The 13,699-nt window shown below is 45.4% G+C and overlaps 1 protein-coding gene across 1 annotated transcript in view; it reads right to left on the bottom strand.

Moving 5' to 3' along the window:
* The window catches only part of gfod1 (glucose-fructose oxidoreductase domain containing 1), a 29,536-nt gene extending 20,621 nt beyond the window's left edge, over positions 1-8,915 (bottom strand). The window contains exon 1 of the mRNA XM_079181439.1: positions 8,180-8,915. Coding sequence (XP_079037565.1) covers positions 8,180-8,432 — 253 coding nt within the window. The 5' untranslated portion in view covers positions 8,433-8,915. The remainder of the gene's footprint in view (positions 1-8,179) is intronic.
* Between the last annotated feature and the right edge of the window lie 4,784 nt (positions 8,916-13,699).

The following is a 13,699-nucleotide window of genomic DNA, read 5'->3' on the forward strand; positions in this document are numbered from 1 at the left end:
CAGAGCCTCCCCATCCAGCCATTCATCCGACACACAAAGGCAATTTCACAGGAAGACCGGCTTTCTCTCAGCTTTTCTCCCTCACTTCTCCTCATCATCCCTTCGTCTTTCATTCACACACACACACACACACACACACTCACACACTCACACACTCACACACTCACACACTCACACACTCACACACTGGCATTAGCATACTAATGGAGCGCCCGGGAGAACGTGAACGTGACCTTTAGTGGGAAACTGGTGGGGCTGAAAAAACAAGAAGCGTCGACGCCGAGAAAGAAGGCCTGGGAATGGCAGCGTACTCCTCTATCTGTGGCATTCTCTCAGCGGACTCCGTCTGGAGCCGTTGTTGATTTGTCTCCAAACCCAGCTCCAGCCCCGAGACCCCTAAATCCATCAGACTGATGAATACAAGGGACGTCACACTGGAGGAAATGCAGCCGTTCTGTCTGGTCTGGAAAGTCTTTTTCAAGCCAGGTTACAATATGTTGGATGAATTGTACTTTAATCGTAGTTAGTTTTTTAAGGCTGTTAGTAAATGTACCTGGGGAGATTTTGGAAAATAGTCTGTGGTTGATAAGTGTACAAAAACAATTACTTTTCCAAACGTTAAAAAAGGGCATAGCCTAGCAGTTTCCTTCCGAATCTCGCATGCTGCAAGAAAAGCTGAAAACCTGCTCCCATGAGAGGCTTAGACGCTGTTCCCACGTCTTTGGCTACAGTCTAACAGTCTCATCTCTACCACCTTTCTGTGACTATCATCACACCGTCTGTAAGTTTTGGATCTACGAGCCCTTTAAAAAAGAAGTTGAGTGGGCTGCCAAAGAGCTCATCACCGGTCGGAAGTGCAGTTGCATAAGAGCATCAGTGGTGGGGAACATGTATTTATGATGACGCCTGCGTGACCTTTGCGGTCAGGTTATAAATAGCTCTTTGCCTTTGGCTAGCCCTTCAGAGCAGGTGTCTGAGAGCTCATCAGAGTGCGGATGAACCATCGCTACCATGCAATCCATGTGAATACAAAAAAATTACTTCTGCACTTTACTCTCACCCAGATTAGCAAATCACTAATACTTGATAAATATGAATTCACCTCAAAAAGACCTGAACTGTGATGGAATTTGCTTGTTTTTTAACCCACCAGGAGATAATGAGGTCGGCTGTGCATCTCGGTCTGTCCACGGCTAATCTTGCATACTGCGATACCAAACTGAATAATATTTTGGGTGCTCATTTATGGCTGCATGCTCAAGGACCCTTTTGTAGTTGCAGTGACTCTCTTAAAACACCTTTCATTGCCTTTTTGATACTGCTATTGACTGACTGCTGACTATTGATTTGGATGGCGTGGTTGGCTAACAGCTAACAGCTAACAGCTAACGGAGCAACGAGCATACAGCTGTACGTTGCCGCCGCTCAGTTGCTGCCACGAGGGCAGAGAGCTTTTGTGAGTTTCATTTTGGTTTTAGCAAGATTGTATGAAATGTCTTGTACGACAACTTCGAGCTGATTGCCTACATACATCGCCGCTTGTTTTTGAGTATGAAAGAATTGTGTTTTATGACGCCTCACAGGCCACTGGTGTCTAGACGGGGGGGTGAGTCAATTGTGGGTTGTAGTCACTCTACGGCCAGACATATAGTAGATATATAGTTTGCTCACTTTTATTGTTTTGGACGGCGTGTCTATAACATTACGTTACATTACAGTCATTTAGCAGACGCTTTTATCCGAAGCGACTTACTTAGCTTGGATATAAGCTAACAGCTGACGGACCGACAAAAAACACAGCTGATACCGCTCCACTGATTGCACCTTTATAGTTTTATATATATATTCAGCAGGTCTTGAGCGCCAAGTATGGCCCACCTTATATGGACAGGTCACATCACAGGTGGTTCTCATTAGGGTGGAGCTAAAATATAGGGTGTCACAGGCTAATTTAAAGACAGTGAGCTAGTATGAGGAGGTGGGAGACTCCATCAGGCGCAGTAACAGAATCAGCCAGAGGTCATTTGACCCGTATCAAACTATCTGGTAGTGCAGCTTTAAGGGTACGGGTGGAAAATCTATGACACAGCGGAGGATGGGTAATTAATCAGCCGGCTCATGTGCTTTAATTCAACGTATCATGGGAGTATTAGATGCTATTCTTGGAGAGCAGGGTCTGGTCCAGTCGGCAGCTCGGCACACACTGACCTGATACCTGATAGCTTCTATCACTGATATGAGAGAGAGCTCACATTAACTTTAGTTATACTTTAAAAAGGCTCGAGCAGGCCTTGCAGCGGCTCTTTGTGGTCTAGATAAGACGTTGGGACTCTCATTGCATATTACTTATGTTTCCTTTTCAGTAGTCATGTCCTGCCTGACCTTTTTCAATTCCCTCGTGGTTTCAGTTACGTTTACACTTCATGTTATGACAGATTTTGTTCCATTTCGCAAACCTGATAAGTTAATGGAACCGAGCCATGAAGGGGATTTTACACAAGAGTCATGAAGTTGCCGTCAACTGCTATAAAAAGATGCGCTTCCACGCCTGTTGCTCATCTCTGTGAAGCTCTCCAGGCCTCACGGAGCTGAGCCGAAGGGGCTCCTCTCCCACCACTTCCTCCCCCCGCCTACAAAACAAAACTGCACAAAGGGGGACAGAGGGTGCACCTGAAACCGATACGTGATGAAAATTACAATTCTACGACGACAAAGCAAACTCTGTCCGCCGAGGAAGACCATAAGGTCTGGTCGAAAGCTCTGCAAAAAAGCTTGGAGCTTGAGTTATGATTTTTTATTTTTTTGTTATTCTCCAGTATATTGTCCATTGACTCTTGTCCACTTACTGTAGCAATAAAGCTGCAGACTGTGGATTAATGCTTGTACGGCGACACCAGAGAACCTTTGCACAGCAGTTTGATTGAAGCCTAAAAGCAGAAATAATACTGTAAACCTATAAGATGAGGAACTGGGGCACCAGCCTTCTGATGTTTCATATTTCTAAAAGCTTTAATGCCAAGAAGAAACTACAGCTCTGACAACATTTAAGAGCCACTGCCTTTACCTTACATAATCACTGATTCTACTGAGAAACTCACAATGTGCCGTACTGAAATGCACCTTATGTTAGGCTGTGACACATAAAGCAACCAGTCTGAATTCTGCAGTATGTTGGAAATGCTAATGTGTTCAAAAGGATCTGGATAAAAAAAAATAAGAAGCTTCAATCTCCTCTGGTTTAAAAAAAATAAATCAGACTTCAATCCATCAGGCTCACGAGTTTGTCTTTAAAAGCAGAATGATGTGTGTGTGTGTGTGTGTGTGTGTGAGCAGACAGTGTGAGGTTTCCTTCCCAACATCATCACATGACATCAGACGCCTCAGGAATGCCGCAGTAGTAAGAAAGAGAAGGGGGGGGGGGGGGTGAAAGACCTCCCTGTGGAAGCAGAGATGCTGCTCAACCAGACCGACTGGTTTGCTGGGCTGGGGGGTCGAGCCGGCTCTGGTAAAACCTGAACAACATGTGGAGCATGTTCTTGACTTGTAGCAGGGTTTCTCCACTTTCCTCATCGGCCGAAATGGTTCCTGTTGGTGTGTTATTCTATCCCACCCGTTTACTCTGTTCACGCCTCTTTTCACCTTTTTTGTTAGAATTGCTGCCATTCGACTTCAACGCAGGCCATTTATTCAGCCGAACCCTTCGGTTTCAAATCAACACGGGCTACGAGACAAGTTAAGACAGAAAATAATACACGTTCACATTCCTCTGTGGAAGAAGTCTGATCACACTTATCAACTTGAGGTTAGCAACAAGAAGGCCACGGGCAGATTAGCATCAGTCACACACCCTGACAGAAGAGGAAGTCACCCAGCGCGGCGGCTCTGGTCTCTGACCGCTCTCTGACTGGGTACCACTTCCCTGGACGTGTCATGCATCATGGTGATGCAATATATATTGACGTCATCATTGGAACTGCTACTCCAGGTGACGCTCATATACTCAGAATTTTACTTATTTCACAACATTACCACTACGTGTCTACTCTCTGTACAATGGTTTCACTCCACTGTGACTGAGGGGGTTGGGACTACTTTGTTAGTATCACTTCAAAAAGGTAGAAAATACATAACTTTGATCTCCAAAACACCAACAGTTCAAATATTCACGAGCTCAGACAAGCAGCCCTGTTTTCAGCCTCCTGACGATGCATATTTTCACATTATACTGGTATATTTATCTGAAGAAATACTAGGTTTTCACTGGACAATGACAAATATACTACATGTTTTGTATAGCGACAAGATTGGAGAACCTCACAATCTTTCCATGTGCCCTGGCTGTTCTCCATTTTCTTCAGTTCTCATCAACTTACGCATCTTTACGTCGCTGAAACGAGAAGTCGATTAATCATTAAGTTCGTTTATCGAGCGACGATGCAAAACGTTCTGCGCTTCCAGCTTCTACAACGTGAGGATGCGCTGCTTTTCTCTGGTTTTACATCACCGGAAATTAAATATCTTTGAGTTTTTATGGCTGTTAGTCCAACAAAACAAGCTATTTACGATATTAACTTGGGTTCAATGAATCTCTGATGAGCATTGTCCACTTATTTCGGACATTTTAAAGACACAATAAGGAATTGATCCATAAAAAAAACAGAATAATCCATCTTGAAATGAATCGTTAGTTACAACCTGACGTGATTTTATTGGTGCAACATATAATATGTTAACATATACAAATACTGACAACAATAGATACTATAATTATCCCCCTGGACCCGAGCGAGCCCCATTTGGGGTTTACGAGATTTTTAATCTATCTATGCCAAAATGATGCCAAACAGCTCTGTTAGGATAGATTGTACAATATGAGTGACAAATAAAGTGAAATATATAATTATAAAGTATATAAAATGAGAATTTTGCATGTTTTTGTTTAGATAAACACCTATAATTGGGGTTTGCTTCACTTTATTTACACCAAATCTTTTTGTGAGGTACCTGCACCCTTTGTGCTATGAATTGGGAATGTTTTTAGGCTAGCCAGGGCCTCATTTAATAAATTACAGTGCTTTTTCTTCAGGCGAACTTGGGAATTTTCCCTGTTTGCTGTGTTTGCTGTGTTCAGCTACTATTAACCAGTAACATATACACAATATTTACTCATCTCATCAAATCTCACAATCGTGTTAGTGTTATTCAAGCATCAACATTTTTAAAATAGACCTTGTAGTTACAGAATTGTAGTCTCTTTTGTATGGGTTACAATTTTCGAGAAAAGGCCTAAAAAAGGCTTAGGGTCCAAAAGGGTTACAGTCACAATCGCCCCAATAAACTGCTGGACCAAAACTGAACTCAGAACTCGTGCACTTGGACTGATAATGGAAACCAGGTTCAACCAGAATTTGCTGTTTCATGTTTGCCCTCCAACAGGACTCCAACAGGACTCCAACAGGACTGGACCCAGACTTGGCTGGGTGACAGCAGGTGAGGAGGAGAGGCGGCTTCTCTCACAGTGAGGAAAACGAGCGGGAAGGAAAGAGAGAGGAAGAAATGGTCACTGTACACGTGAGCGATGTGCAGGTTGAGTCGAGCTCACCGGGACGCGATCGGGGACTCTGGATTGTGGAACTTTCATACAGTTGGACTTTATTCCCTGTGTGCGGTTGCACGTGCACGTGTTAGCGTAGCCTACGCTTCAGCGCGCGTGCGCGTACGGTATATATTGACTTTAGTGTGGTCATGCTATGAACAAACACTGTCTGCTGTACTCCGGGCCTATTGTTGGCTCAACGTTGCCACTCCACAGAGTTGACTGAAGCCAACGAGCAAACAGTAGCAGCAGTGTGAGAATGAATAGAGCTACAGAGGCTCTTATCTCCACGCTGGGCGGCACAAGTTACACGCTCTCACTGGGAGTCTCAGGCTACTTTAAGGACACTTTTATTTCAAACGCAACAATGTGTTTCCAAAAGGGAAAACACACCCAATTCAAACATGCGCCCGCCGACGCATGTGGCCCTTGAAATTCTAACTCAACGTGATGATCATGAGGGGAAACTTGCACCTTAAAAATCAAAATGAATCACGTGTCAAACAAGTCTGGTGAGGACCCGTGACAATCAGATAACGTCAGAAGGAGCTTGTCACAAGACAAGTCGCTGTGGAGCTCACGCTCACACACATCTCCGTCCCTCACACACTGACAGACGGTGCTAATGCTGTTGCTGTCAGGTCGCTCTGCCCCCCCAGTGAGTGTGACGGCTGACGTGAGGGTAATTGACAAGAGGAGCATCACTTCTAAGGTCACTGCTGCATTGCTGATGAGAACCACACTGACTGAGAAAACAATCCTCAGATGAATCGATAAATAATCATTCGTTACAGCCCGAAACATAAGTGAGGATACTTTAGGCGTTATAATAACACTGTACTGTGCAGTACATCCAGCAAGAGTACCCAACATAGTTTTTGGCTACTCAAATGTACGCGTTCTGTTTATTTTCTACCCTAATCTTCAGTATTTTGACCAAAAACAGGAAACAAATGTCTAAAAGGTCAACTTATTACGGTCTTCCACAGCAGATGGAGCTATCGCTGTGACAATATGATGAAAATTACAATTCTATGACAAGACAAGGAAAACTCTATCGCTGAGGAAGACCATACGGTGTGGTTGAAAGCTCTGCAAAAAGCTAGAGACATTATTCTCCAGTATATTGTCCATTGACTCTTGTCCACTTACTGTAGCAATAAAGCTGCAGACTGTGGATTAATGCTTGTACGGTGACACCAGAGAACCTTTGCACAGCAGTTTGATTGAAGCCAAAAACAGAAATAATACTGTAAACCTATAAGATGGGAAACTGGGGCACCAGCCTTCTGATGTTTCATATTTCTAAAAGCTTTAATGCCAAGAAGAAACTACAGCTCTGACAACATTTAAGAGCCACGCCATCGTTCATCCCGTCACTGGTTCAGATCATCGTCTCTGTCGTACAGTAAGGCTCCTTCTGTTTATGACAGAATACCACCAGGGTGTTTGTCAGAAGAATAGTACCAGTGTAGCGGGATCGTTCATGCCTGCTCATATCTACTTATCCGATATTTAGAGTCCGCAGTTTTCAGCCATGCAGATGCTGCGGCTGCAAATCCATTTCTGACCTTCAAAGTTCCATCTTGTCCTTGGAAGCTGCAGTTGATAAAAGGTGAGCCTACTGTGGCAGACACGGTCTACTCTTTAGTGTCACATGAGCTGGAGTTTGCCCAGTAGTCACGTTGTCTAGGGATGATGATCATGTGTTTTGATCGAAAGCTCCACATCTACAGTGTTTGATTTTTTTCCCCCAAAGTTTTACAAACATACAATCGATAAATCGTGAAAATTCTGAGCTGAATCACGAATGGAGATCATCACTACTTGCAGTCTAACTGCAAACTGTTTCGTAGCTTAGTCTCCAGATATAATCCAGTTGAAAACGTGCTAAGCACCTCTGGTCCCATTTGTTCTCCAGTCACAATCCTGACCTATTAGAGCTTTGCTGCCAGCTGAGCTCTGCTGCCAAACGGTGGGGTAAATAAAGCCTGTGTGGAGTGCAGCTCACTGGTCCTCGCCTCCATTCTTTCACAGCAGCTCCAAAATAAGCTGCACTGCTCCAGATTTAAACTAGAACAACCTCTCTTTGTGTGTCTCTCTTTTTCTTTTCTTCCCGTATTCAGGCCTCCTCTGTGTCGGTCAGTTTCACAAACACGGGTTAAGTCCAGTTTGACCAAAGGAGTCCCCTGACAAACATTGGTCTCCTTGGTAGCGATACTGAAGACAATCAGGCCTCTATCACTACATCCTGTCAGTGAAGGTCACATTTCTTAAAGCCTGTGCTCCGTGGAGGGAATGATAAAGCTCTTGCACAAACTGCTGCACCTGCAGGGCCTTGCTCAAGAGCACTGCAGCCTCATGTAGGTCAGCCAAGAGGTCAGCTTCATCGGTAAATAAGGGCTGATGTCAAGATATCCGTGATGCCGCTCATCCCCAGCAGCCCCACCTATTGACTGAACTCCTACCTCACTGAACTTTAAGTCTGATCCACTGCAGGACAATGAACCCCCCACACCCCGAACACCATCACCCCACCGGGGAGCCGCAGCATCCAGCCCGCCCAGCAGCAGCAGCACTCACCCAGCGTTTTGACCGCGATCTGCCGCGTCAGAGGCGGCGGCAGGTTGATGCAGACCAGATCCACGTCCTGATGCAGCAGCACGTCGTCGATCCGGTTGGTGTAGAACGGCACGTTCATCTCCTTGGCCAGCTCCTCCGCCTCCTCCTGCGTCCGGCCCCACAGCGCCTTGACGGCGAAGCCCTCGTTCTTCAGCAGCGGGATGATCACCCTGGCGGTCAGGCTGGTGCCGAACACGCCGACGCCTGGAAGCATGACTCGGGTTTATTCGTCGATTTCTGTTTTCAGTTTTGTCGTAAGAGCTCCGGATGACGCCAGACCGGCTGAACGGGAGGCAAGCGGCGGGCAGGGACCGTCAGGTTGGCCATCCACCTGCAGCCAAACACCCGCTGTGCTGCATTTCACCCGGCGCTCCGACTCTCAGATCGGGCATGTAATTTCGTTATCCTCCAGCCCCCCACAACGGAAAATAATCCAAAAACAGATGACAAACCGAGCCTCGGCGTTATAAATGACAATTCAAACGCACCATTCCGGTCTTTACCTCGTCCGCGTCTGACGGAGATCAGCGCACTGACTGCGCCAAGCACTGAAGGGCATGTCACCCCCCCTCCCTGGGTCTGTAAGTCCCTTTTTTTTTTCAGCAGGACCCTCCCATCCAGATAACGCGAGAGGGAATGAATGAGAGCCGGAAAGGTGCTTTATCTGACGGCGTGCTGACAGAAACGCGGCGGTCGCTCTCTCTGTCCCCCGGAGGATCCAGCAACAGCAGCAGCGATACTACGGTGAAGGCTGCTATTCATGCTGCAGCTGAGACATGCGCAGTCAAGTCAGAGACGGTGACAGGATGCGCTACTGGTATCGAAGTGTCAAAATAAAAGCATTACTTGCACGCTTGCTATTAGCCACGGTTGAAGTCTATGTTATGTATGGAGTAGAAAAAAAGAAGACTTGAAAAATACAGTACAGTTTTTTTTATTACACACACCTCAAAGCACAAATACATGCAAACTGAAGTTGCATGAGCAACCACCTCCACGATGCATTTTTATTTATTTTTTGTAATAGTTATTGTGAGCATGGTCCCTCTCATTCCCATGAGGAGATATGTACGATTATGTTAATACACCAACGTGGGATGGGATCATAGGAAAGCTCAGTATCATTATTATTCCAGTATAGATATATTTGTATACATTGTTCGCCCTCTATACAATTCAGCAATGGCATTGGCTTTATTATTAGAATTGATATGATTATTATTATTGTTATTATGACAATAATAGTAGTAGTTGTGGTTCTATTACATATGTTACATTTTTATTTTAATGACAACCTTGGACCATGTCCGGTCTTTTGCTGTCTGTCTTTGTGTCACTTGATGCAGCTTTCACTGCGCTCGTTCCCAGCAGCCAGAGGGTTAGAGGAACTGAAACAATAAGAGTCCCTTCAATATACTGTATATACAGTATATGATATGATGGTGCTTAATGTTACCTGTTATCGCCTCATGTATGTGTTCTCACATTGTTGTGTATATTTCTTTTCAGACTAACAGTGGTTCCAGAAGTTCCAAACAAGATTGTTTGCATATACTTGTGAATGGAACCACTTTACTGTTCATAATTAGCAAGGTTTGTTATCAGTCACCATGCTGGTAGCTGTAATGGACGCCATGTTGTCCTCTTTTTCTCCTGGTTATTGATTGCTGTCTATAGATTTCTGCCAGACACAGCTCATTCAGAACCCTACAGCGTGCTGCACGCAGCCGGACCCTACAGCGTGCTGCATGCAGCCGTCCCCTATGCTGCACCCCTTACCGCTCTCCTGTAACACAGCCTGACAGGATGCAACTAGACAGAAACTGGCAACAGGAAAGACGTTTTTTTTTGGTTCTTTGAAGGTTTAAGATATGATAGAGTTGAGCTGCTTTGTAATCTGCAGCAGGGATCGGAAGCATTTCAATTAAAGAGAGGATTTGATTCTCATCATGGCTGAGTCCACTGTGTGCTGCTCTTCCATAAGTCATCTAGAAAAACGCACTTGGCAACTGAACTGACTAGATCTGTTTTATTCTGTGTTCCAACTGTGTGTGTTTTGAATTGCAGCCATTGTCGGAGCCACCGTGTACTGCGAGATGTGATGCTGCCATACCAAGAGATGGAAAGCTTTGCGATCAGTTACAGGAAACCTTTGTATAGTCAAACAATCTATCTCAGTTTGAATTTGCATACGCGTATTAGCCTTTTTGACATACGAGGAGAGTGCAAACATTGAGCTTTTATTGTACTGTCAACACTTATCCTCTATTTGTTTTTCTTATCTCTAAACTGTCATTTTCTTTGTAGTGAGCTACAGAGCTGCTCTGTGGATGGGACTGGCACACCTTGGGCCAAGGACTGTCATTTATTTTGTTTGTGTTTATGTTGAAATGTTCATTTTAAAAGGAACGTGCACTTCTCCTGCTTGATTCAAATGATGTGAAAACACAATTAGCATATAAGCAGAGGTCTGATTATCCCACTGAGTTTTGTATGAAGTAAACATAGATGATGAAAACTTGCTTTGTGTCTTTAATGCACGTTGAAGGTGAGCTGTCTGTCTGTGTGCAGATGTTGGGGAGTTCGACTAACCTGACCAAGCAGCTGGTTAGTTAGATGGTGACAGTGTTAAAGGAGTGCAACGTTAAATAGGTAGAGTTATTTTTTAAAGATGCTGAATTCGATATTCTGAACATTAATGTAGCAGCAAACAACTCATATATGAAAAGATATAGTGGAGTAATGTCTACCTGAACAGAGAATGAAGTCTCTCTCTTTGTGTGTGTTGTTATCAGAGCCTCTCTGTGCTTTCTTGTCCGGCCGCGTGCTTTTTTAAGCACATGTTAGCTCGCTCCCGCTTGCTAGCTAATGGCCGTCGCTCTGCCCCGCTCTCGTGCAGCAGTTACCGCCGATGACGCCGTCCCGACCGACAGTGTCGTTACGGTACCGTAGCACCAACCCTCTGGTTCCCCCTCGGGAAAACACTGCAGCACTGTCACTGTTTGCACCGTTTGCGCTGTTAGCACCGTTAGCCGCTAACCGCCGGCTCAGCCGTCACCATGACGAGAGCCTCGAGGAGACAATCCCTCAACCTCTTTCTACTCATAAAGATAACAAATAATGAAACCACAATGAACCCCTTATATTTAAAACGTACAAAGGTTGTGTCCTTTTAGGTAACCTGCTAGCCTAAAATCAAACTTGCTCAGTCCCTGACATGTAGCATCCATGTGAGAGAGCCTTCTACCAGCACGACCCCTGCTGACCTACAGCTCATGTTAATCAACAACCTTTCAATAGATGGAAAAAGCTGAACGTCAGAAAGCTCCAATCAATACCTGCACAGGCAAACTATATGACACCGACGTGCACACATCACTTATCTGTTGTTTTTTGTCCGTAGTGCTGCTGCTGAGGATCAATGAGAAAATGTCTTTATGTCTTTTCAGTCTCACACACACATCTATGCAGGTTCGACCGTCAACATCCAGCCTCTCCTATCGATCTGGTCAACAATGCACCGAGCAAACAGAAGAGAGAGGACGATACTTTAGACTGACAGATTGTGCAGAGAAAGTGGCGAAAGGCAACCGCGGGCTGCAAGAGGTCAAAGGTCAGCCAAGGGCCACAGCTCAAGGGTGTTCCTGTCAGAGACGAGTCTTCTGGCAGAATGTGTGGCTTTCTCTGCTAAAATCAAAGGAACCAGTAGCCTTAGTGAACACTGGATTATTAGCGGGTTCAGAGTGTTGTTGCAACCAGCTATACATAACTTCCTCCTAAAGTTACAGAACTATTGCTTTGAAATGGTAACAGTACGGCTGATGTAACTGGTACAGGATGTGTGTGTGTGTGTGTGCGTTGACAAGCATGCTGGATTTGACTCAGAGATGAATGTTTACATCAGTGGCTTCGATCTCTCTGCAGCAGGAAGCCAGTTTTAGGGAATGCAAGGCTGCCCTCTGGTGGATAGATGCTGTCCTACCAACGTGACTCCACCAGTCTGCACACACATGTCCAGAATACACAACTCACTGTTTCTGAACAGGTTTAAGTCTCTAGTCTCCTACCTTTTATTGCTTGTGATCCCTTAATATGAAGCCTTATCTCCTCGTGACCACTACTCATCTGTTGAGCAGATTCAATTTAAAAGTTATTTTCTCTTCTTAGATCGTTTTCATATGAAGAATTGTAGAATTGTGAAAAGCGTAAAACAAGTGTTCCACAAGAAAGTAAATAGACATCATTTTGTGTCGTAGACTGTAGGTATAAATCCTCTCAGGGAGTCCTGGTCCCCAGGTCTGGACCCTCTGTACGTCTACAGCTGCGTGGACAGTCCGATCTGACTGAGGACGGGCAGTCACAGAAAGATTTCACAAATCTTAACGATTCTGCAAGTCAGTCAAAATGTTCAATCTCAATCAACCTGATTGAATCCATACTAAACTATGTGCGTGTGACTTTAATAAAGCTCAGCGTCCTCTCTGCCCATCAGCACGCAGTGATGACTCCTCCGCGTCAACAAAACCAGACTTGTGGAACAGACTGGACGTAGGAAACACACCATCCACTGCAACGTTTCCACGCCACGACAGAGAGGTACTAGAGCAGGGGTGGCCAACCAGTCAGAGACCAAGAGCCACATTTTTTACTGTGTTACCGCAAAGAGCCACATCATACACATGGGCACACATGAACATCACCCTATCCCTTCCTCACACACACACATACCTTTGCTCAGCCAGATTTATTGTAAATGTCACACACCAATATGATAATGACAGAAATTGACTCCTAAGACCACAGGCCAGTCATTTTCAACAATGAACATTGTGTACACCAGGGGTGTCAAACTCATTGTCGCTCTGGGGCCACATCAGCATCATGGTTGCCCCCAAAGGGCCGGTTGTCGGCGGGGGGGGGGGGGGGGGGGGGGGGCTGCTGCTCCTTCTTCGTCGGCGGGGAGGGTGGCTGCTGCTGCTGCTGTCACATACGCTGGTGGAGGTGTGCGCGGCGCGTGCGGATCGGGGAGGAGCTCCGCCTTGCGCGATACAACGGATATTTGTAAATTGTCCGACTTTTACATTTTTACTTAAAGCGGGGCTTTCAAACAGTCCGTCTCGGCGTTAAATGGGTCGACGAGGAACGTAATCTGTAGCCGCACATGCGCGTTTGACGAAAATACCGTATTTAACTCAAGCGAAGCGAACACGAACATTAAAAAAACACAAATACAAACTTCGATATGAACGCAAGAGCCGCATGAAACCGGGCAAAGAGCCGCATGCGGCTCGCGAGCCGCGGGTTGGCCACCCCTGTACTAGAGGCTGAGAGGCTGTCTGAAGACCCGAGCTCTGTTGAAAGTCGTTCACATGAGGGAAGCCTACAGTAAAGATATCCTGCTGTAGTTCAGTCACACTTCTCTCGTCCTCTCTTTTACTGATGTACCGTCTCTTCCGCTCCACCCCTCCTCTACACCGACAG

This window comes from Pholis gunnellus (assembly GCF_910591455.1).
Source record: "Pholis gunnellus genome assembly, chromosome: 20".
Classification (NCBI taxonomy): Eukaryota; Metazoa; Chordata; class Actinopteri; order Perciformes; family Pholidae; genus Pholis; species Pholis gunnellus.